General features: G+C 35.2%; 2 protein-coding genes across 8 annotated transcripts in view; one reads left to right on the top strand and one right to left on the bottom strand.

Annotated features, from left to right (window-relative positions):
- Positions 1–19,133, bottom strand: part of Itfg1 (integrin alpha FG-GAP repeat containing 1) — a 247,457-nt gene extending 228,324 nt beyond the window's left edge. Inside the window, exons 1-5 of one of the 2 annotated variants that reach the window (XM_074056051.1) lie at positions 19,088–19,133; positions 16,946–17,018; positions 12,683–12,828; positions 11,380–11,437; positions 10,061–10,135 (exon numbers count right to left, since the gene is read on the bottom strand). In XM_074056051.1, the coding sequence (XP_073912152.1) occupies positions 10,061–10,135; positions 11,380–11,437; positions 12,683–12,770 (221 nt within the window). In that variant the 5' untranslated portion in view covers positions 12,771–12,828; positions 16,946–17,018; positions 19,088–19,133. Of the gene's footprint in view, positions 1–10,060; positions 10,136–11,379; positions 11,438–12,682; positions 12,829–16,945; positions 17,019–18,752; positions 19,046–19,087 lie in introns of those variants that run through there. The other variant, XM_074056050.1, reaches the window with a different exon arrangement.
- An 82-nt stretch (positions 19,134–19,215) lies between these two features.
- The window catches only part of Phkb (phosphorylase kinase regulatory subunit beta), a 205,941-nt gene continuing 199,890 nt past the window's right edge, over positions 19,216–25,266 (top strand). For 4 of the 6 annotated variants that reach the window (XM_074056045.1, XM_074056046.1, XM_074056044.1 and 1 more), the window contains exon 1: positions 19,216–19,352. In XM_074056045.1, coding sequence (XP_073912146.1) covers positions 19,277–19,352 — 76 coding nt within the window. In that variant the 5' untranslated portion in view covers positions 19,216–19,276. Of the gene's footprint in view, positions 19,353–21,450; positions 21,546–25,266 lie in introns of all 6 variants that reach the window. The other 2 variants (XM_074056048.1, XM_074056047.1) reach the window with 2 other exon arrangements.

Raw genomic sequence — 25,266 nt, 5'->3', positions numbered from 1 at the left:
CACAAGTCGTGGCCCCCTTGGGGATGCCTCAAAACTGCCACAAGGCCTATAAACAGGAGGCTTTCACAGGACTGTGTGTATGATCCTGTAGAGATATGTCAAAAGACCACTCCACCCCCTGACTCCTGACTCCCCTCCCCAACAAGAAGGACCAAATAAAAAACCCCTATATATAAACAACAGAGAGCTACTGATTTTCTGCACCCCCTGTGCATCTCTAGGGGCAGCTTTTCCTTTCTCTCTAATAAATCCCACTTTGTATGCTGACCTTGTCTCAAGAGTCAATCTGCTGCCTCACAAGCCAATTCTTTGGCCCCTGGAGGCAAGAGCTCTCAACACTGGCCCGCAACAGTACCTCCTAACACATTTAACTCCATTTCCAAGAAAATAAGCTAAAAGTTTTTGTCATCTTAAGTAGCTGCAAAATAGGTAATCTTCGAATTTAAAAGACTTACTGAACTTTTAAAATAAAATGATTACTTTAAAAAATGTATCTAGTAGTATATAAACAAAACATTGAATCATTCTCCATCACCATTCACAAAAAACTCAAGACAAACACCCAAAAATGTACGAACAAGGTCTTCTTTACTATTCAGAAATTATACACTTTTACTTTTTAATATTTGAATTTGTTCTGGCACTCATTTTTTCTTAGAGAACTGTATTACAATGTAAAACTTTTTATATCTGAAGTCTTCTTAGTGATGACTCTAGCATAATTCTTCAAAGAAAAATATGCCTATGAAGTAGTCTAGAAGTTAAAGTTACTATTGAAATTAATTTTGTTTATGGATTTGTCTTTAATAAAAATCTGAGGTTGAATTATTTTAATAACCAGTGGATAATAGATTAAAACACATACAGTTTGATAGCTTATTAAAACAGGTAAAATTTTATAGGAAGTACAATGAGTGGAGCTTCATAATATGTTACTTTATTTATTCTTTAAATAATGTCTTATTGCTAGAATGAGACAGAATTCACCATAAAGTCGATTTTATATATTTTCATGAATATAAATGTTAAGAAATGTTCTTTATATAATTAAGTAGTTTGGTATAGAAAGGGTATTTATTAGAGAAATAACTCAACTCTTTGAATTCACCTGTAGTCATGTAAAAAATCAGTTATCACCAAAAGTGATTCCTAGTGCTCTATCAAATAAATTCTCCTTTAAACTATTGAAAGCAAGTAACTGTAAAGTCTCTGACCTGCAAAAAAGTGTATATTGCATTCATTAGAGCCATTTACTTTCTCAATTTCTAAGACGGATACCAAAGGCATTCCTACGATTAACTATATCATTTACTTTTCATTTAACCACATATACTAAGAAAAAGTTTGGGGAATCATTTTATTACATTTTTGCCAACATTACATAGTTCAGTAAACTGTTTCTATTTTTATCATATGCTTTAAATATTTTTATCATATGCTTTAAATATATTTTCATTCTCCCTGAAAATTTAGTATTAAGAAATTAGCTTTAATTTTTTAGGTGTGAAAATGGATTGTGATTATGAATTTTAAAAAATAGCTTTGCCCTTTACAGATATATAAAAATATTTATAGATTTAAAGTCTGAGGAGGAGGTATAAACAGAGAAATGGCTGGAAAAGGTGTGGATAAAACAATAACTGGCAATGAATTGGTAACTGTTAAAACTGGGTGACAGATATATTACATGCAAATTTATTATTTCATTCTCTTTAATAAGTGTTTGAAATTTTTCATAAATGAAAAGTTAAAATCACATTTAGAACTACAGATGTAGTTCATTCAATTTAAGGAGAAGTTTTGCCATATAACCCAATAAGAAAAGCCAGACCTTACTTTCAAATCAATGTCCAAATGAAAGTTATTTTGGGCCAGAAATAAACTTCATTTGTCCAATAAATTTGTGTTGGAATATTGTAACTGCTGAGAAATTACAGAACATATTTTGAGATTACTGAAAGCAGTCATACTTAAAATAATGCAGGTCTAATGAAATTACCATTCATTTCAATAAAATAAGTTATCAAAAAGAAGATAGTAAAATAATATTGTATTTGTCATTTGTTCGCTTACAGTAATGCAGCTAAAATAATTTGCATACAACCTATGATAAAAGACATAGTAGGGTCCTTCAGTAAATGTTATGTGTACACTGAACTCTGGGGTCTGGTTTTTGAAGTAATAAAATAAAATAAAAATCAGAAATAATAATACCATTTCTTTCTCATCTTATAAAACACAACAAACTTTTTACCGGTGATTTTAGGAGAAAGATATATACTGCAATAAATTATTAGAATTTATTATTAGAAGTTAGCAAGTAAAATTTAAATTAGAAGCTAGTATGTAAAATTACTGCTTATTAATAGGATATAGAGAGTAGTAAATATAAAATTTCCTAAGACAGAATAAGATGCATACTTTAAATGGCATTTTTGTTGTGATAATATACAATGCTGTTTTCTAAAAATATAAAAGAAATTATGTAAAATTTTATCCATGGGTTTGATTTTCCTAGAGAACATTCCAATCACACCTGAAACAATCATTGTCATCATTCACAATTACTCTGCCATGAAAAGTATCTTCCTGGTCAATAAGTGTCCCAGGGATAGAGAACTAAAGAGTAGTTGATAGATCTGCTTTTTGGAATTGGTGTTTCTTTGTTCTCCCAAGGCTCTCTTTCAACAGTAACAGATTCCTTGACAATAGTCTAGGATGAAAGAAGTGAAGTAATTAAAACAAAAACTGTCACTATTATCAAAACTGCACTCTGAATTCTGAATATCTCAGTGTGGACCAAAATACCTGCTTTTGAAGCTAAGCTTCATCCTAAGAGAAATACACATAAGAAAGAGAACAACAAAAAGTTCTTTTATTAGGACATCTTTATTAATCATCAAAGGGGGTTTCTCCTGTTTGGTGCCTAGATTTTACTCTCCATTAGTAAGATTTAGTAAGGTAAAGAATATAGCATTCTCAGGTGAATAAGGAGATAGTTTAGTGAAAAGAAGTTTTTAAGCACATCCATTTTAGGTAAGAACACCTATGTAAGCCAAGGAACTAGCAATGATTTATTTAAAATAACCTATACTTGCATATTCCTTTTCATGTCCTTAATTATGGCAAACAAGCAGACTACTGTGTGGTGTTTCCAAAGATGGCCGCATTATTTACTACCTCATGCGCGCTTCTGGATTTCAAACTTGTCTTGCTTCCATCAATCATTTTATATAGTCTATAATCCCCTATAAAACTCACTGATATTAACTAGTTCTTAGACTTACTTTGACTAAGAGAATACAACAGAAGTGATGCTGTTTAATGTCTAGAACTGTGTCTTAAGAGACCTACAGCATCTGTGTACACCCATTAGAATGCTCCTTCTTAGAAAAGAGCCATGATGCTATGAAAACACTAGCCATATACATGGTGAGAGGTTTCATGAAGAAACCAACAGGTTCTTTGTGAATATAAGGATGTTAATGTAAGAACAGAAATGAAGTCAAGGGCATAGGAGACACTAATGTAAAGTACCAGCCCCAGATTTATTTGAAATTTTTTAAAACAAGAAGGCTTATTTTAGATTTTCTTTTCCACTCTTCCTTTCCCCTCCAACTCTAAGCTTCAGACAAACTGTAATTTCATGGTATGGCTTCTCTGGAGGGGCATGTTGTAGAGAAGGATGTATGGGAGAAGAGTGGAAAAAGGAGCATCACATGAGAACAAATTCATCAATTCCTGCTGTTGAATAATTCACTAGCTCTGGGTTTCAATTAGAACTGAAAGGTGTGAGACCAGACAAATCTTAAGGACCTCTCAGCAATAACGTGTATGTTCATAAGAAAAAATGTGGAGACTATTTTAGCCATATCCATTCTTTATCCCAAAATGACTACTTCCATAGGGCATGCAACAATAGTCCACTGAAGAAACAGGTCTAACAACACTGGCTTCTAGGGCATGCAGAAACAGTAAATGACAGGTAGCCTGGAAAGAAGCACGTGCCCCATGCTGAACTCACAGTTCCTCTCAAAACTACTATGAAACTCATTCAGAAATTGTAGACCTCCAGACTTAAAAATCAGGTATTTGAAGGGCATTTTCAACAGCATATCAATTTTTAAAGAATGCAATAAAAACCTAATAAAAGACTATATTTCCAGAAATTATTCTGATCTTGATTGAAACTGTTACATTTTATTGCTTTTTTGAGACCAGTCCTTGCTTTGTTCCTAGGCTGGTCTAGAACACTTGGGCTGAATGGATCCCTGCCTTAGCATACCGAACCAGAATTGTAATATATGCTAGATACCTTGTTTTTTACAAGGTTAATAGCATTTTTTCCTTAATTTTTTTCTTTTTAGACAGGGTCTTGTTATATAGCCCAAACACAAAGGATCTTTCTTGCCCTAGTCTCAAGAGTGCTGGAATTATAGGCATGTTCCACCTCACCTGGCTAAAACTATACTAGTTTTATTTTTTTTTTAAATTTTATTCTTTTTTGTCTCTCTCTCCATATATACCTACACATAAATTATATATATATATATATATATATATATATTTTTTTTTTTTTTTTTTTGGGTGGTTCTGGGTATTGAACCCAAGCCCTTGCTCATACTAGGCTGGGGTCTACCACATGAGCCATGCCCCCAGCCCTTTTGTTTTTGAGATAGGTCTCACTAACTTTGCCAGGGTTAGCCTTGAATTTACAATCCTTCTGCTTCTGCCCCTCCAATCCGAGTAGTTGGGATTATACTCTTGGCTATCATGCTTGCCTAAGCTATATTAGTTTTTGAATGGACTCATTTAAATATATATGTAAAGCATAATGAAAGAAATAATACAAAATGGCTTTTCCTCAGAGTATGAAACAAAATTCTAACAGATGCTAACAGAAGTATAATAAACTAGACATTATTTTAAGTACAATTACTTAGTACCTTCCTGGTGAAGTGTTATCAAATTTCTGTGCATAGAAACCATAAAATTATGCTTTTCTAAAAAGAAACTGATATATTCTAAATGGTTTCTACAAAAATACATCTAAAAGTAGGATTTAAATAAAAATAAGGTGAATAATTTTAGAAAATACTTTAAACGATTCACTTAAGTATCAAGCAGGTTCTAAAACAAAGCAGTATGATAAATCACCAGGGAGTCTTACATGAATTTAAGTGATCCCTCCAAAGTGGTAGAACTCCAGAAAATAAAATTATGGGTCCTTATATAACTATAACATGTCCTTTGAAGTAATCATAGCATGTAAAATTATGTCAGCTATTAAAGTTTTTTCAGTATTTCAGTGATTTAATTTTGAGAAGAAAAGATTTGGGTGAGAAACATTGGGAAAATAAATGAACTTATCCCTAACAGCAAAGTTTTTTGGAAAAGTTAGAAAACTAATGTTATATTTTCATGGAAATACTGATAAAAATTCCAAGTTTTCAAGTTCTAATGGATTGCTTCTTACAACAATGTTAAAAAATACATGGTATGTAGAATGAGAATGGGAGAGGGCTGCCAGGAGAATCCTGAGAAAACATGAATGATCTTATAGCCACGTTTTTTTAAGACTCTGGGTACTAAAGCTGATTGCAAAGTTAAAAGCTGCTTTTAGGGTTTTTATTTGGTTTTATATTGTGTTATAAATATAATCTTTATGTTTTTTAAGCAACAGTTTATATAGCATAATAATTTCATTAAGACAAATGCTTATGATATTTTCTCTAATACATCACCAAGCAAAAAATATCAAGAGTAAAAATGAAGGGTAATTTGATAAATGAACCATTGGTTATAATAAGAAAAAAGATGAATGTTCAATGAACAATTTGAGCTTTATTCTTTCTAGATTCTAATAAGTAACTGCATTTAAGTAGAGGATACAGTTAATTCTGATAATGGAGGGAAAAAACTCACCCACACAATTAACAATTCAAAATAGACACAACTAACTACTAGCAAGAATCTTGATGTTCAAAAAATAAAGAAATGATAAATGTTTAAGACTACAGATATAACAATTATATTGATCTAATCATTACATATTGTATACATGTATCAAAGCATCTCACTGTACCCTATATATATGTAAAATTAATGTGCGTTAATTAAAAATTTCAAGTTCAAACCCCTAAAAAAGCAACTACCTATATAGTAAACAGTATGGCAAACTATGTATCTATGACATACCTAGATTAAGATCACCAAAAATATAACTTGGGCTTGATCCAGAAATGTGCTTAAACTCAGTATGTGATTTACAGAAAATCTGAACAGAAAACATTATATTTACCTTTGATTAAAATTACAGGTGTTTTCACTTCAATACTAAAACCAGTGTTCTGAATATTCATGTCACTTTCAAATATTCTTTTATAGAAAATGTTTATTAACAATAATCCCACAGAACTGCAGAAGCTGCTCTTACATGTAATAGCCAGGTATTCTTTCTAAGTAATATGGCACCTTATAACATGATTTCATATGACATGAGTCTTTATGAAGTCAATTTGGGCACAAACTAAAGTTTTGCCTTTGACATAGTTCAATTATTTCCTATACTCTGTAGCTTTAGCACCCAACCCTGTCTGATAATCCCCACCAGACCAATTGCATGGAATCCTCTGCTTGCTTAGATCAACCATACCCACCTTTACTCCAGCCAACCTGGCTGTGCTTATTTTACTGTGGGCAATCTATTTTCATGTATGTACTGAGCCAGGATATAGCCTCGGGCTTTCAAATCCTATGAAAGGATTTGCTCACTATTTGAAGATCACTGCAAGCTTTACATAAAACTATTATGTTGGTCCAACTTAATTAAGATAATCTTGGGTCTGGCATACTCATAAAACGTTTTAGTTTTTCTCATATTTAAAAAAAATTCATTGTTTATGAAACATTGTTTAAATTCATTGTTTATTCATTTACAAAAGTTCTTACAATATATCATAGTTGAATCACCCACACCCCATTCCTGGATTAGTTTCCATAGGTCTCATTTTTTCATTTTCATCCTCCCACACACTTTCCTTATATCCTCTCCCTCTCACTCGTACCAATCCCCAGACAGGACCTGCTTTACCTTCCTGTTCTCCGTTTTCGAAAAAAGACATTTTTGTTTGTTTACAATAGCTATACAGGAAGTTTCATTGTGATAAGGCCGAATGGGCTTATCCCTCTATTTTTCTCCTTTCTACCTTAGTCCCCTTCCTATGGTGATTTCAACAGGTTTAAAAATTCTACATTTATTCTTGTATTGAAAGTACAGCAGCAAAAGGTAGATTTCTTGACAAATGAGGCTAGTTTAGACTTCTTGATAAATGAAATTCAACTGGCAATCAAAATCATGTAAATAGTGTAAAAATGCCAATACTGATGCCTTTCTCACTCATACACCTATGCATATGTTTATAAAACGGATATAGCCTGTTATGACTTGGACATTACATGTCCCACAAAGGTCATGTGTTGAAGGCTTGATTGCCTACTCCATGGCACTATAAAGGTGGTAGAACTTTTATGAGGTGGAACTTCATTCCCTTGAAGGGGATATTGGGATCCTGACAGCCCTGTACTTGCTTTCTCTTTCCCTTCTTCTCTCTTTCCACTCTCTCTTCCCTTCCTGGCAAGCATTAGGTAACAGACCTCTTCTGCTACATACTCGCTGTGATAATGTTCTGCCTTACCACAGGCCCAAAAACAATAGTCAATTCACCCTAGCCTGAAACTTCAAGTCAAAATAGTTTTCCTCCTTTTAATTTGATTATTTCAGGTATTTTGTCACAGGGATGGAAAACTAACACATGGCCTAAATGTACTTTCGTTATTTATGCTTGCTTCCACATACATACATATTCAGTTTTTTGTTGTTTGAATCATGTTTTATTTATTTATTTCTTTGGCGCAGGAAATTGAACCCAGGACCTGGTGCATGCTAAGTACATGTTGTACCATTAAGATATACCCCCAGTCCCAAAAGAAATTCTTTTCTGTGAATTCAGACAACTTCATTCTTTAAATTGGCATCAAAACAAATCTTGGATTCAAACTTATCATTTACACTAAGGTTAGTTAAGATGTTTCATGTGTAAATAAAGTTTAAATGAGAGATATCATAAAATAACAAAGTATTACTCCCTTATATTGGAGTATACCAGAATATAATGTATAGAAAGTACAAGGAAACATGTCGTTAGGAAGAATAAGTGGATTTTTTTCCTTCAGGCTTTGCACTTGCTAAAACACTCAATCATTTGAGTCATGCCTTTGGCTCTTTTTGCTTTTAGTTCTTTCTCAGACAGGGTTGTAAGCTTTTTGCCAGGCCTGCCTTGACTGTAATACTCCTATCTACACCTTTGGCATAGTTGGGATTACAGGTGTGGCCCACCATCCCTGGATCTTTGAAATACGGTCTGGATAACTTTTGTTTTTTGGCTTGGCTAGCCTTGAATCTTGATCTTCCTATCTCTACCTCTCAAGTAGCTGGATAACAAGTTGTGAGCCACTGTATCTCTCAAGCATTTTTACTTTCTGAAGATAACTATATAGAGAAATACTAAAGTCATAATGAGATAACATTTCTATTTTAAAAGTTACACTTTTTCAAGCAATATTATAAAAAATCTAATATAGAATTCAGAACAAATAAATAAGCTATGGCATGATCAAATGACAAATCTAAACAGTTTTCTGGCACAAAATCTGTAATGATACTAATATCATTTTTACTGTTTGAATTTTCAAAATAGCTGTTTTCATTTCTAGAGGTCAAATTTATTCAGAGTAAAGATATTCCAGTCATGTCTTTGACTAAAATGGAGATTATCATGAAATAAGCCAGGCAATAAGTCACCATCACATTCCCAACTGCATGTATGACTTTGAATAGAGGAAAGGAAAAGACAAGGTTTCCTAAGCAGTCCCAACTTGCTGTGGTAGGAGTGGAGTGGTCTGGTGTTTGCATTTCCCCATTCATACAGTTCCTCCCAGACATGTGCCCAAAGGAAAATATCTCTAAAGTAGACTTGGTCTCAGATAGTATATAAAGTCTGGGGAGAGGGGAAACAGGCTTCTCATCCATGATTCATAATAAGTCTTTCGAAGTTCATTATGATAAGCATCATATTCTTTATGGAAAGCCTTCAGAAAAAGTGATAGGAATCCTGACAGTTTCTCCTCAGAATACCTTACATTTTGACAATTTACTTATCTGTGCTTATGAATTACATTTCAAAAACTAGTCATAAAAACACACTATTTCTCCAAAACAAAATAAATTCATTAGCGTTCCAAGTGATTGAGGAGAGGACATCTAGATAAAGGTGGCTCTCTACATTCCCTCAACAGTCAAAAAAGCAAAGAGCTGTGCACTCTTGAACCAAATTTTGTCTAATCAGTTATAGAAATAACAGGTTGAAGATATCTCATGAAAGGCACCCTGCATCATTGTCCTTGTGTTAGAAGGATAGTTCCATTTAAGTCCATTATGATGGTGTTTGAATTTCAAGAAATCCAGGCAGTTTTTTTCTAAGAATTACATGCTTGGATAATAAGAGAGACAGTATTCATGTTGGTCAAGAATAAAGTATCACTGAAAAGTTTCCAGCACTTAAGGGCATGCTTAATTTTTAGAAAATTATTGATTGTTCACTGAACAAATGAAATAAAGAAGTATATCTTATCAATAAAAGTCTAGAAGATAATGTGACTAATGTGGATCCAATCAAGACTGCAAGTATCCATCTTAATTAAATTAAAGGCTTCCATTTGTAAAAACATCTAATGAGCCAATATTTAAATGAAGTTTATCTGTAATTTCCAGAGTGATAAAAGGAATAAGCTAGCTCTATACATACAGCAGTTACATATCAAATCCAGACTTTTTGAGAAAGTTTGTATGTTGGCCAAATACTCCTTAAAATTTTTTAAAAACAAGGACTTCCAATAAGCTGGTTTTTCTCTGATGGTTAAAGCAATCATTCACATAGACACACAGTCCTGCATTAACAATACATGCAATTAATTACATGGTAACATCATATTTACTCACCCTCCTAGTAGTATCTGTGGCTGGCTCGACTCATTTGTGATACCAAATATATCAGGAATTAGATCACCATTAAAGCTGGAAAGAAAACATTATAAAAAATTTAAGCAGTTATTTTATTAAAGCATCACTTATAACTTTGCTTAAAAAGAAAAAAAATTAAAAATTTTTAGTAGCTGTGGAAGTCATTACAGAGTTCACTGGTATCTGTCTGTAGTCAATGAAATGTTAGCAGAAGTGACACCTGTGACTTTCAGGCCAAAACATTTTATTTGTCTTACTGGACCCACCACCTGCCCTCACTAAGCATGTTGTAGAAATGACAAGAACATGCGTTTGGAAGGATGTTACATGCTACAAATACTGAGGAGTCTCTGATGGCCTAACTTTCTGAGCAATGCTATTAAGCAGACCCTTCTGTTGATCCATGATGGACATACTGTACAATGAACCAGGAATAAACTTTTGTTGTGAGATTTTGGCTTTGTCTGTAAGCTCTGCATGATCTAGCCTATCCCTATAGAGATAATGCTAATTTCTATAAACTTACTTCAGAGTAATGATCTAACTTGTTTATTTAGAGGGGCTTAGGAGAAATCACCCAGAAAAAATAATCCCTAGCTGGTATAAAAATTATTACTTGTCACTGACTATTATAACAACAATGAAAAAACACACAACTATGAAAGAAATCAAGCTGAGAAGACTTAAGAGGATTAATTTACAGATTTATAGTTTAGACTTCTATGGCTACTGACCTATTGATGTAAGATTGATTTTTATAACCGTAACAAAGGCATTTCTGGAAACAAGAATGTGTACATACTTTGCTTTAGTTCCAAGAATGGTCTCTATATCATAACCAAAATATCTTGTTAGAAATTTGGAATAAATTATCCTGTATCAGTCTATTTTGGCAAATAACACAAAAAGTTATAAAAAAAAGACAAAAATTTCTCATTAATACCAGAATATAATGTTTATTTTGTAAACAAAACTTTGTATTCTTTCTTCTACCCATCAAAATCTTGCTATAGTAATTCTTTGAGTAATGGTTATGACTATTATCACCATAAATCTACAATGGCCATATTTGAAGCTAATGAAACAAAAATAAAAACCACAACTGTTTCTTTTCTCAAAATAATAAATTTTCTCAGCTTTTTATTTCCATCATTGCAAAGAAATATCATACAATTAAGGGTACAAGCCCCTATCAGGAGTAAATTTAATGTCAATACTACTTAGCAAAGTAGCTTCTTATGTATGATTTTATGTTTACAAGTTTAAAATCATTCCAAAGAAAGCAAGTACATACTTACTCCATAACTAGTGGTTGATCTTGAAAAGTCCTATTGAGTATGGTCATATTATTAGGATCTAAAAAGAAAGAATATATATAATTAACAAGCATTTTATATTATTTTGGTATCTATACTTGAGGAAAAGAATTCTTTGATTCTTTACAAGATTCAACTCTGATCTTCTTTATATTCAATTTAACATTAGAATAGTCGACAATAAAAAGGTTTTGGTGTGGACAAAGAAGCCAATACATGCAAAACTACCCAAGTCTGTCATGCCCATGCTTACATACAAGGAGACAATAGTCCTTTAAACACTGTGTCAATAAACAAAGTGTTCAGATTACTGCCTATATTCTAAGGTTGACAGAAAACACAACTGTATTTGCTCCACTGAAGTATGGCTCCAAAAGTCAAGTTATCTATTTAGGTGTCATTAATTCGCTTTTTGGGCTTTCCTATGCTGGGAAGTCTAGAAATCAAAAGGAGCATTTCCCAGATATCCTTGCATCCGAGGTGCTGAATGAAAACTAAGCCTTGCCAATCAGATACACTGAGTTTTAAAGGCATGAGTGAAGCAAAGGCTATACTTCTACTATTCCTATCTCCATGTCTGCTCTCTAAATTTGGAAGAATTAAGAGACTAGGTGCATCATTCATTTTGAGCATGAGAATTATGGCAGGCACAGCATCACACCGGTAGCTGCTGTGCAAGAGGTTTCTTCTGACAGCTAAAGCAGACAGTAGCATCCATGATGGCACTGAGGATTGTTCCCGAAGGATCCATCTAGAGTTGTTCTTTAGTCGTCTCGATAATCCTAAGAACTATTTAGACACTTTATTTTTTTATTATTTTATTATTCATATGTGCATACAATGCTTGGGTCATTTCTCCCCCCTGCCCCCACCCCCTCCCTTACCACCTACCCTGCCCCCTCCCTCTCCCCCCAACCCCCTCGATACCTGGCAGAAACTATTTTGCCCTTATGTCTAATTTTGTTGAAGAGAGAGTATAAGCAATAATAGGAAGGAACGAGGGTTTTTGCTAGTTGAGATGAGGATAGCTATTAAGACACATTAATAAATCTCCTTTCTTTAGCTAACAAAGAGTGGATTTTGACCCCAGATGAGTACTGGGCTGAAAAAAAAGGTCAGAAAATGAACTTTTAGGAAGTATTTACAATTATTATAACCTAAGAACAGCCTTTCAAACATTTTTTAGAACAGTATTTTTGTTATATTTTCCTAAAAATATCAGTCATATTTTGCCACATTTTCCCTTTCAGAGTCAGTAAGTATTAAAAGTCTTAAAACATTTCACCTAATGTTTGATTTTGTCCCCAGAAGATAACAGCTCCTAATTCATTGTTGGCATGATTTTGGGGAAAATATGTCAGAAGGACATCCATCTGTGAATCTCCATCATAATCCCCAGGAACTACACTTGTTATCAATGCACTGTGATTCCTAAAGGAAACAAGCATTTAAAATATCAGACAAATTTTAACAGAAAAGGACATCTCTATCCTTCTACTATACAAAATATTTTCAATGAACAATTAAAATTTCATAGAACTGATTAATCTCATTCACTTCTTTAATATTTTATTACCTCTCAGGTAGGTATATCTTTCTCATTTACAAAAGAGTTCAAAGTTAATGCAGAACAGTCTTACAAAAGATTAACCTGAAATACTCAAGAGAAAACTCATTTATTTTAAGTACCGGCTAATATGGTCATTGTATTCTGCTGCTTGGTAAAGGTGGATGATAAACAAATGAACCATCATAAGTAATAAAGTAGAAAAGTATCACTGATTTTTATCAATTGAAAGATACTATTTAAAAATATTTAAATTCACAGTAAAATTAAAAAGGTAGTCCAAATTCACAATGGAAAACAAAAAAATTTTTTTAGTGTTGATAACAGCAGCCATTTATTGAACTACAAGCACTAAATTTAATCTTACAATACAATGACTCAGAGAATATAAGTAATTTGTTCAAAGGTGCAAGTTAATATTGGACCTAAGATTTCAACTGAAGTCTGCCTAGTTCAGAAATCTAAGCTCTTAACCACCATAATGTGCTGTCTCACGCTCTGTTGGGTTAAAAAAGACTGACAAGTAGGAAATAGTCCAAATGCCCTTCAGTTGATAAATGGGCACACACATAATAGAATATTTCCAGTCATGGGAATACTATTAGTGGAAAACAAATTTTTAAGAAACCATACAATAAGCTATCCAAACATGGAATTTAATTTTGTACTTTTAATAAAATAATTCTTGAATTATTTATATTAACCTTGAAAACTTAGTATCCTGGAGTTTAGTCATAATGTTGTATGAATGACTAAATCAAAAAATCGGGCTTTGATTCAATTTATGTTCAATTGTACTTTGAGCAATTATCAAGATGCAAAATTTCTCATTAGATCTCATTCAGCAAGGCAAGAACCAAGTTGTCTATTTCCAGAAAGTCCTAGGCATTAAAGATTTTAGTAATAATAGAGGGTAGGGTTTGCTGGGAGAATTCAACTATGATATATTGTAAGAATTTTTGCAAATGTTACAATGTACCTCCAGGAAAATAATAATAATTTTTTAAAAATCAGGGAGGTAATACAAAACCTACCCTTACATCTATCCTACTCCTACATTCCCTATGCCAGCCAGGGACACATATATAGGGCAGGACAAAACAGACCAGTCCCAATAAGAACATATTTTCCTGTTAGCATTTCTGTAACTTACTAAAAAATGAACAGATACCATCCTTTTGAAGAAAACTATCACTATCAAAGAAAGCCAAAACAAATAGCAACCTGAAGAAACCTGCACAGTGCTAATGGAAGAAATAAAAGTTCAAAGGTGTACTTGAGACAAGAGAGGTAAATATGCCCACAAAAATAGAACGGTCTGCTAAGAGACAGCAGTAGGGAGAGAAATACAACAACAAAACCCTTGGAAATTAAAAATATGACAGCTAAAATAATAAATTTCATAAAAGGGTTAAAATACAAAGTTCAGAAAACCTTCTAAAGAAACAAAACAAAAATCCAAAATGACAAAGAACAAAAACAAAACAGATAACGGAAACTACATGGTTTAAATGTAACAAATTATTAATTTCACTGAAAATTATATTACAACTATATTAGGACAATGGAGATAAACTGAAGATGTCAAATTTTATCAATGCTTCAATAACAACAAAAATCAAGAGATGTAGATTAAAAAATGACAACTCAAAAAATTAAGAGTGCAGGACTAGGGGTGTAGTATAGTTGAAAAGTACTTGTCTGGCATGGGTGATGCCCTGGGTAAAAAAACAAAAATGAGAAAGAAATTATATTGTAAAAGTACATAGAAACAAACACCAGAACAAACAGCTGAAAGTTTTAAAAGTGGTAGGAAGAGGGGAGTGTGTGGGAGTAAAAAGGTACAATTAATTTCATCTTGAAAAATATTTTGCACTAAAATGAAGTGTTTCCAAGTTTTAAGAGTCTACAAAAACACTTACTATTACATTAATGGAAGAAAAATAAATCAATTTGGATTTTTGGTTTAACTTAGTAGAACCTAAGTCCTTTAAAACCTATACATTACCTCAACTTCTAATCTTTTTTTTTTTTTTTGAGGAGTACTAGGCTTTGAAGAAAGGATCTCGAGCTTGCTGGGCAGACTCTCTACTGGAGCCATATCTCCAGCACTTTTTGCTTTTGTTATTTTTTAAATAAGGTCTCACTGTTTTTTGTCCCCCAGGCTGGCCTGATCTGCAATCCTACTTACCCTTCCCATGTAGCTGGGATGACAGGTGCATGCCAGCATTTTAATTGTTTGAGATTGGGTATGGATAACTTTTTGCCCAGGCCAGCCTCAGAAACCTGATCCTCCTGACTAGTCAGGATTACAGATGTAAGCCAGGGGCCCAGCAATTTGTAATTTCCTAAGGAAAAAAAAATCACTTCTAGGCAGTTAGTTCATTTATTTTATATAACATTTATCCTCTTCTGTTTCTTCCTCACTCCAAACATTGCTAACAGCCAGTACCCAGAAAAATTTCAAGGTGAATAAATTCTTATTTACCCATTTATAACTTTCTTTTCAATGTTCTAAAGCAAAACTTTCCTCTCAATATTCTTAATCATTTTTGCTTGTTTGTTTTTGTGGTGCTAAGGTTTAAATCCAGGCAGAACCTTGTGCATGCTAGGCAAGCACTGTACCAATCAGGCTAAGTCTCTAGCCCTTTTGCTTCTATTTTTATTTAGTTTTTGATATGCTTGGCATTGAACCCAGGGCCTTGAGCATTCTAGACAAGTGCTCTACCACTTGACCTAGTCCCCCAGCCCTTCTGTTTTTTTTTTTGTTGTTGTTGGTTTGTTTTTGTTTTCAAGACAGAGTTTCATTGCTACCTTTGTCTATGTTTATCCTTCTACTTCTACCACCTGTGCAGCTGGGATTAGAGATGTGCACCACTCTGTCTGCCTCAATGTTCTAATTCAAGGCTTTTTTTTAACATGTGTTTTCACATACTGTAGAATCTTTTCACTAATTAGCCCAAGTAGAGTTTTTTTTTTAAGATAGCTCCCTAAGCAGTCCCTAATCTACATACCAATTTGTGCTGTATATGGATAACAAGTAAATCAAATTAAAATACTATTTTCATAATTTCTTCTTTGCATAAGAACTGTAATGACTCCCCTCTTCTCATGGGGTTGAGTTCAAACTCTTTCTGATATTTATGAAGACTCCTAGTCTACTCTGATCTCTTCTTCCCAGACCATACCTCTCCAAAGCATCAGGCAAAGCTTTCTGCTCCCCTATTTACAACATGCTGTTTTTACTGCCATCTCTTGCAAATGCTGTGACCCCAAACTTGAACACCCATCCCTAAGTTTTACTAGTGCTATTGTGGCATTCAAAATTCACTCTCTAAAGGCTCCTACTTTGGCTTGCACTGATCCATCTCTTCCTCTTTTAATTTAGACAGCACTCAACCCTTGCTACTTGTAGTTTCAAAGTTATGTTGGATCTCATTGGGAATCACTGTTTCATGCAATGTCAACCACACCAAAGAAAAACAAGAGTTATTATTATTTGAACAGCACTTTAAATACTCAGATAATTTCAAGAGCTTGACTTGAATTCCTTCAAAATTAACCTTAAAAACTCATCATCTATAGGTCAACCAAAAATTAGGACAGAGCTCATTGACCTCTTCCTTACATGGAAAACATGGTTAACATAATGATCTGCTTCCAAGTGCATACTCTGGATGAGGAACAATTCCCAACACATTCAAGAAAGCATATTATAGTGCAAGGAAATGAAAGTCATTTATACAGAAACAGACCTGAATCCACTGAAATTTATTTATTTAAAAGGAAGTTGCTTTTAAACTTTGGTACTTTCATTACTTTTCCTAACAAATTACTTTCTACTCATATCTCATAACTAAGAGTTTTGTGTCACAACACCTCAGGTAATTAAGACTGATTTCAAAAACAATCCAGCCAGCTATTGCAAATCCATATTACACTAATTATTAATGCTTTACAAAAATAAACGTTTGTACTTACTTCAAGGACACCTTTACTTTGGGTTTGAAATAGGGAGCATTCTGGTCTGCCAAAAAGATGGTTAAATCATTTCCTACAAGAAGTAAATAAATGGTATCAGAAAAATGTTTTCTGACATCCAGTCAGTGCTTACAAGCTTTGTCGTTATTATTCTCAAGAAAAAAAAAAAAACCTTTCATTTTATTCTAACTCATCTGCCCTCTCAAGCACAGTCATATTAATCTAATGGAATAGGACCTAACAGTCTAGCACAAATTCAAAGTTCAGAGCAGGAGAGAAAGGATAACCCTGGAAAAACAGAGTTCACCAAGACAAACTGAAGTCAAAGGAATCTGCCAAGAGTCAGACTGGTTGATATAAAAGAACCATATAAGGAACACATGTTAAAACTATACTATACTGTAGCATGTGTGAAGCCATGGACTCAATTCATGTGATCACAAAAACAAATGAATCCCCCCCCATACTATACTGTACTGTATGTCAACTCAACTGTGCTGCCCCTGGATGGTAGTCCAGTTCATCATACACATAACCTCATACCCTAGTGTCTGACAAGTAACAAGGACATCATACAAGTAAGCAAGAACAGCTGAATCCTTCAAGACCCTCTTCCTGTGGCTTCTATGGAACTCTTATCTCCCAAACTGATGGATTTTCAGAGCTCAATTAGCATTCACTGGGACAGACTCTTAAAAGCTGTCTAATTACACCCTGGCCATTTTTAAAGTCAAGGAGAGTCTCTGTATGCACTTTGGATAGAGTGGCTCCAGGTTTGGCAGTACAGACCCTTCTTGCAATATAAAGTCATACAAAGATAGGAAAAATATCAGGGACCACAAGAGGCTCTAGGGTCCTGGAAAGGGCCCCAAAATCTGGGGTCAGGATCCTGTCCTCAAGCTCTTTATCAGCTCTTAACTTCCTCATGGCGTCGACTTTAAGGAACACCTACTTTTGTGGGTACTCAAGAATGCCAAGATCATCCCCCCCACCCCATTCCCATTGTCAGCACTGAGATTTAACCCAGAATTAGCAATGATGGTTCAAGCAACAAGTTGGCAAAGGAAGCAAATACACAGAACACTATGAAAGTGATCAAGGTGAGGAAGGGTCGGGTGTACACCAAAGACTAGGCAGCTCGTGATGAAGCAGAGCTAGAGCCTGTGGTATGGCAATGTTTCCCCCGAGGAATTACTGGGTTTACCAATAGTCTCTAAAAAACGCTACTGTGAGCTGTGGAGTGTTTGAGGACTTGGGAGAACACTGTAGCTTCAAAGAAAACTGGGACCCTGACAAAAGCAGTGGTGAACTAATCAGGAAAATGGGGAGGCAAAGAGAAGTCGTCTATGAGAAGAAACAGGCTGCACCTTTTCCCGTTGCATCAAAGGGGAAGGAAGACTGAAGTAATGCAGAAGAGAACTGAAGGGACCTCGAGAGCTAATGCAAAGGCCAGCTACAAAGACTCCTGGGAATCAGGAAGGACTTTAAGAGGCAGGTGATTACATGCGGGAGGAGTGGGATTGAAGGCCACGGGCTTCTCGGGGGAAAAAAACAAAAACTTGCGAGGTGTTGCAGGTCTTACAGGTCAGACCGTGGGCTGGTCGGGTCAGGACCTGTGATTGGAAAAATGGAGAAAACGGGCAAGCTGTCAAGGATGCTGGAGATTTAAAAAAAAAAGAAAAGAAAAGAAAGGGCCACAGGGCTGGGAGAGAGGGACTGAGAAATGCAAGCGGACCGGTCAGTGGGACAGGGGTGTGGGATACACCGGGAGGGGCACACGGACAGCGGAGAGAGGGCAAACACTGACTTTCCCGCAGCACGAAGAGGTCCGTCTGCTTGTCGGAGTTGAGATCCCCGAAGGCCGCCAGGGTGCCCCAGGCCTCGGCCCCAAAGAGCTCGGCAGTGACGTTGTGCAGCGCCAGCGCCGGGGCCGGCGCGACTCCCAGCAGTGCGAGCCCCACAAGGAGCGGCGCCAGCAGCGCCCAGGAGCTCGGCAGCCGGCCCGCCGCCGCCATGGCAGCCCCTCGGCCCCCGCCCGCCGGCCCAGCGCCGCGCTTGACGGTAGCCGCAAAGCAGCGCGCGGCCAGAGGACGGAGAACACACTCAGCCGTGGAGGGCGTACGTGCAGTCGCAGGCTCCCACCTCACTCTCTCTTCGGACTGACCCTCTGATGACAGCAAGGCGGTGGAGGAGCGTGCGGGGGGACCCGCCCTCGTGGTCACTTCCGGCCCGCGCACCTCCCGACAGTGTCGCAAGGGGGGGGGCGGGGCCTGGCCGGCGATGCTGACGGGCGGCTCTGGGGGCGGTGGTTTAGGAGGCTGACTGGGCTTGATGGCTGGGGCGGCAGGGCTCATGGCTGAAGTGAGCTGGAAGGTCTTGGAGCGAAGAGCTCGGACCAAGCGCTCAGGTTTGACTGATGGGGCGCCGCCCTTACTCCCACACTGTGGGTGGTGCCTCCCTCCAACCAAGTTGGCGGGGGGCTGGTGCGGGTCGTGGGAATGAGCCTGTGTCCCGCGAGTTTCTCCCCAGAAGGCAGGCGGTGGATCTGGCCTTGCGCCTGATGTCTCCCTTTCTTCCCATCCACCGCCTTAATAATTAGGTGTATCCACCCAACTTATCCGGTTTTTCCCCTCAGTAGGTAGCAGCAACCTTACTTCCCTTGGTTGCCCCTAGAAATCAGGCTGCGACATCCTTCGGAAAGGGAGTTTCTCCAAAAGTGTTTTCTTCTGAGAAAACAGCGCTGCAGTTTTAGATATGACTAAAATCCGGCTCTAGAGATCTGGCGACTGCTTGTTGCCCCATGTCATATGCTCCTTTTACATTACACACTGATTCTGAGCCGCAGCTCAGATTCTGAGCTATGTGACAGAAGTTGAGGGAGACAACCTGGGCCACAAAGTTCAATTGAGCAGTTAGGGCTCAGAATGAAGTGACCCCTGCCCTGACAAGTGACCCTAGGACCTAAAGTTCACAGCTGTGGTTCCTAAGCCAGAGGCCTAGGGAGATCAGAAGATGCCAGCAGTCAAGTGTCCTGAACTGACCAGTTCAAATTGCAGTCATAACTTTAAAGTCAGCACTTGCAGCTAATAACTCCTGGGGAGCCAGGATTGAAACTTCCCTTATTTCTGGCAGGCTGGATACAATCTTGAAGAGAAAGTGTGCCCATAAACAGAAGTGGTACAATGACAAGTCTTCAACTAAGGACTTTCCCTTATAAAGAACAGATGAAATTTGTGTCGTTACGGGCGATGTGAACGACATTGCCTAGGATAATTAATTGCATTTGCATTGGTATTAGTGGAGTTTCCCCCCCCCCCAACTAATATGTTTTGGGCTTTTCTGATTTAGAAAGTTCTTTATTGTCTATTATAATAGGTGAGTTTTTTTTTAAAGATTGGTAGACGGTATCTTATTTCCTAAGTCACACTAATTTTGTTGCCAATTTCATTCTGTTTTTAAACTTTAAAATTCTTTTTTTTACACTTAGAGTTATAGTAAAACTACTACCTACAAAGTATGAATTTTAAAAAAGTAGTCCTTATTACATTTTAGTGGTTACTTGAAATAGTCACATATATTTTTATTTCATACAGTTTGTAAATTATTTTTGTACCAGAAATAATTGAGTTGGCTACTAACAATGTGGTTATCTGGGTTTTATAGGTGTCGTAGGATTGGTTATGTCTGGACAAAGAATAACCAGAGTTTTCTTACATGGAACTGAGCACTGCCCCCAATATGTTTTTGCAGCATTTCTCTTTTCTTTTAATAAGCACATAGTTTATTGTCTTCTCCAGTCTTTGTTTTCACTTAAATGCATGTCATAACAGTAAGCTTTGAAAACCTTACTCTCTTTTCTGAGAAAAAAAATTGTTTTATTTAACTTGTTGAATGCAGTTATTTAAATCTAGTTTAATGTGCAAAGTATGAGAGGATAGTATCAATGTTGGATGTTCCAATTTTTTTACATCATAGTAGTAAAAAGAGATGCCAATTGAAGCCAGTCCTCCAAATTAATAGTTATCATAGAGGTTTCAGATTCTTGTAGTTCTGAAGTATAGATGAGAAGTTTCTTGAGCAAATCATTTACTTCCTGTATCATTAAAAACAAATAACTCAATTCTGTTAATGATTTTTAGGAGAATGTATAAGCAGTTTTGATTGAAAGTTGAACTAACCTGTTTCTGGTATAGACTCTTCTGCAGAGTTCTAAGCATTGTTACACAGTTACATAATTACTTGGCTGCATAATAAAGGATGCTACTCTTATGTAATGCTTGATTTGAGGATATTATATTTTGTCTCATCAATATAAGCAAATGTAATTTATCAAACAAAGGAAATCAAATTTTCAAGTCATGAAAGAGAAAATAAAATTACATAATGATCTTCAATTACTGCCTTTGTTGCACACTGAATCATGTTAATAACTGCTCACATTGCTTTCAATTAATCTAATGCTGATTGCTTCTAACCTTCACTAAACCGTTTTAAAATTGCTGTAGTTTAGCCTGCGACACTTATGATTAGAGTCAACAGTTTGAAATGGCCAACTCACCTGATGCAGTCGTCTCTTCTCTGCCTGCTTTCTTAAGGTCTGGTAAGTTCGTAGACCCTAAAAGGGTCAATTGGTAATTTTAATTACCTTTGTTTCTGAAGATTGATGTCAACATATGATATTGTTTTGTTTTTATATCCTCTTTGGTGTGTCCAAACCTGAGTACCATTTCAATTAGCGTTAGGCTCAAGTTTCTATTTTATTTTGAATGTGGCCTGTAAGTTTTTGTGGTTTGGTACATGAGACAGATAGAGGGTAGAGGCCCTGCCCTGGCACTTTCGAGCTTTTGACCAGAGATAGTTCCTTGGTACCTGGGAACCTCAATTGTCAAATAGTTACGTACTGTAGCTTCTTAAAGGATTTTTGTCTTCTTATGTAATAGAAGCAACTTTTATAAATTAGGGAATTGCAGTCAACCTCCCACTTATCTAGTCCCTATGAAGTTTTGTTATTTCATAGACATTCTTATTGGTAGGAAGTGACTTGCCCCAGATCTTCAGGCTATTATGTGTTAAATCTATGTGCTTTGTTCTCTATTACATGGCTTCTTGGTATATGGGCCAGAGATACTGGCTCTTAGACTGTTGTGTTAATGCGCCATTTGAAAGGTGAGTAAAAGTTGTGGAACCAGTTCCCAGATGAGTACAGGATTTAAAAATGTTATCAAGATAGTTTATGTCCATGTATTGATTCATTAGGAACTCAGGAACCTATTTGGACATAGTCAGTCTTAACTTTACAGAAAAAGAAACATGTTTTGTTAAATGGCCACATAGCAACATTGAAGACTGAAGTCATTAGGGCCCTTTTCTGTAGATTATGACCCACCTGATATCATTTAAACCCATTTATGTATGTGTCTTGAGCACCTTTGGAAAGAGGCTCCTTTGTGTCTAATATGTCTTAATCAGAATATTCAAGCCTCAGAATTCATTATCAGGTAAATGTGAGATAGCTTCCACAGAGTGAAAACTTTCTTTTGGGCTGTACAATAGCCAGTCAGAAATAGTTCCCTCCTTCACTTCTATTTATATTTCGAGTCCTGTTTTGGGAAGATAGAAGAGGAAATCTTGAAACAGATAAGGAGGAATCAATCAAACAGTAGAAAACACAGTTTTTACTTAAAGAATGAAAATGATCCCAATTGTTAATTATCATCTGCTAATTGGAAAAATATTACAATGTTATTTGATTTCTGACTTTACCTTTGAACTAGACGAATAGGAGGACATAGATCTGCAAACTGTGTTTTTTCTTTTTTAGCAATAGGCTCTGTTTTCCATCTTGGCTTTCCTACTAGGAGTCAGCAAAATCATTCAGTAGTAAGAAGGAATGAGAATGCTAACGATACGCTTTTATGCATCAATAGTCCTGACAATTTCAAAACCCAAGAATTATGCCTCAACATAGAGTATTTGAAGGCAATATACAAGAAGCTTTCTCAATGCCATCTTATTAAATTAAAATAGAATGCACCAATAAACAAAATAGAAAAATACCATTTGTGTCTTTAATTTCTTTTAAAAAATGATTCTATATAAATTACTTTCAGTGTTTATATTTTTAAGGAATTCCTCTCACCAAATCTAAGATTATAAAGAAATACTTAAAACTTTTATCTGTTAAATACGTTAAGTGGTTTGCATGTATAATTTACTTACTAATTTAGAAATAACCATATTTATATTGGAAATTATTCGCTTTTTCCTTATTATAATTTTTTGGACATTATCATTGTAAAAGTGTTTTATTGCCTGTTTCATATAATAACCATTTTAAAGTACATCATGGGTGCATAGCTGAGTTTTTTATTGGTACTTTTAGCTAGAAACTACTCAGTAATAGAAAATTAGTTTACAATGTCCTTGATTTGTTTTATTTTAACCCTCCATATTTTTCCTAGTTATGTTTCTGTTTCCTATATTTTCTTTGTTTCTACTCTTCATCAAATTTAGTGTGGGTCCTGTAGTTTTCATTTTTATGTGTACATATTTGAGTTGTGCTCTGACTACTAATATGTCAGTTTGTGTTGTGGTTGAAGATAATTTACTTCTACTGCTTAAATTAAAAGAGATGTTGATATACAGTATTTTCCTTAAAGAACCTTGTGGGGGGCGGAAATAACTTTGTAGTAAAATGTGCAAAGCAATGAATTTATGAAGACATTCAACAACCGAAATAAACTAGGTTGTAATTACGGAATGAAGCAATACCTTGGATTGCTCTCATTTCTCATGTTGCTACTGTGATTATACCATATATCAGTTAGCTGTAGCCATCACCTTTGGAATTACAGTTCAAGTTATTTGGAATAATGGTTATTTTGTCATGAGAAAAGAAATGGCTTGGTTTTTATTCATAAGTGATAAAATAATTTAAGAAATTACTGCTTCTTAAAATGAGTCATCACCTTCCTTTATCTTGGCCCCCTAAGTGTATCATCGTGTGATAGATGGGTTCAGACATGTGACTTGAGGTTTGTCTTTATTTATTTATTTTTTGGATCTTTGATTTTCTTACATTAATCTGATTTGATAGATATACAGTACCTAGTAAAGTTTTGTTGTTTATTCTTAGTAAAACTCAGCTTTTTATTTTACATATCTGATACTGTTCTTTTTAGGCATGTATATAACCTATGTTTAAAGAAATATTTAGGAGCCAAATAATCAAAAATTTCTTATGACTTTGAAGAGACCATAGGCTGGAGGGTCCTGTACTCTTCTGGGTTGTGGCCCTCTCTAAGAGCCTAATGAAAGAGTATACAGTTGGTGTTTAGCCATTCCCAGTATTGGGCTCTGTTGTTTACTACCTGTTTGACCTTACATCTTTTTATGACTCCGATAAATTCTCTAAAAATGTGGGTAATAAAACCTATCTAGAGAGATTATTGTGAGATTAAACAAGATGTTTTAATACAAAACACTTGACATTTATTAGCTACTCAAAACATTTTAATTCTTTTCTAAAAACATAGGTTTTTTATAATACTGCTTTTATTTATTAAAGAGTAAGGAGTCATACACACAGACATGATTGCTTATCTCTTTCTTTTTATATCTGTTCTCAAATTAGCCATTTGATTAAGAAAACCTTGTTATACTAAATTATGATTAGTTTGGATCACAATACCCAAAATCTAATATTAATAGAGTTGTGCTAATTATTGGTCCATTCAGTTTTTATTTCTAGTCTTCATTCTAATGTAAATTCAACTCATTTTTGTCAGTTTAGACTGTAAGTCTAAAACATTGTTTCTGATAGTTTCTATAGAAACTTCTATTAAACTTCAGGTAAGTTCAGTTGTTATTTTATGTATAGTAAGAAAATATTTCATCTTATATTGTGTATGCAATGGACTCCCTACTTATAGGGTGGAATTTTCAGAAGCACTTAAAATTTTTATCTTATTAGAAGCTCTGCTTTCTTCTTACTAGGTCTTACCTTGTAATATTATAAGACTTAGGAAACAGAAACTCTATCTTATCCCTTAACTCCCTTGGCACAAAACTTATTGACCTTAAAGTTAACTTTCCTTCTGTGTCATTATGCTCAGCAACGATGATGCCTCAGATTTCATAAGGGAAATGGTTTCAGGAAGAACACAACAGTTTGTCTCAGTTTTACAGTTACCAAATATTCACATTGTGCATTTTAAAAGTATTTCCTCTTGCTGTTTTATCTTATCTTTAGTGATATTAGAGAAAGAGAGGACTCCCCAAATTCCTGGTTCTGATCACTGGGCATTTCCAAATGGGTATAT

This window comes from Castor canadensis, chromosome 15 (genome assembly GCF_047511655.1).
Source record: "Castor canadensis chromosome 15, mCasCan1.hap1v2, whole genome shotgun sequence".
Classification (NCBI taxonomy): domain Eukaryota; kingdom Metazoa; phylum Chordata; class Mammalia; order Rodentia; family Castoridae; genus Castor; species Castor canadensis.
This window is presented reverse-complemented; position numbering and strand designations above follow the sequence as displayed.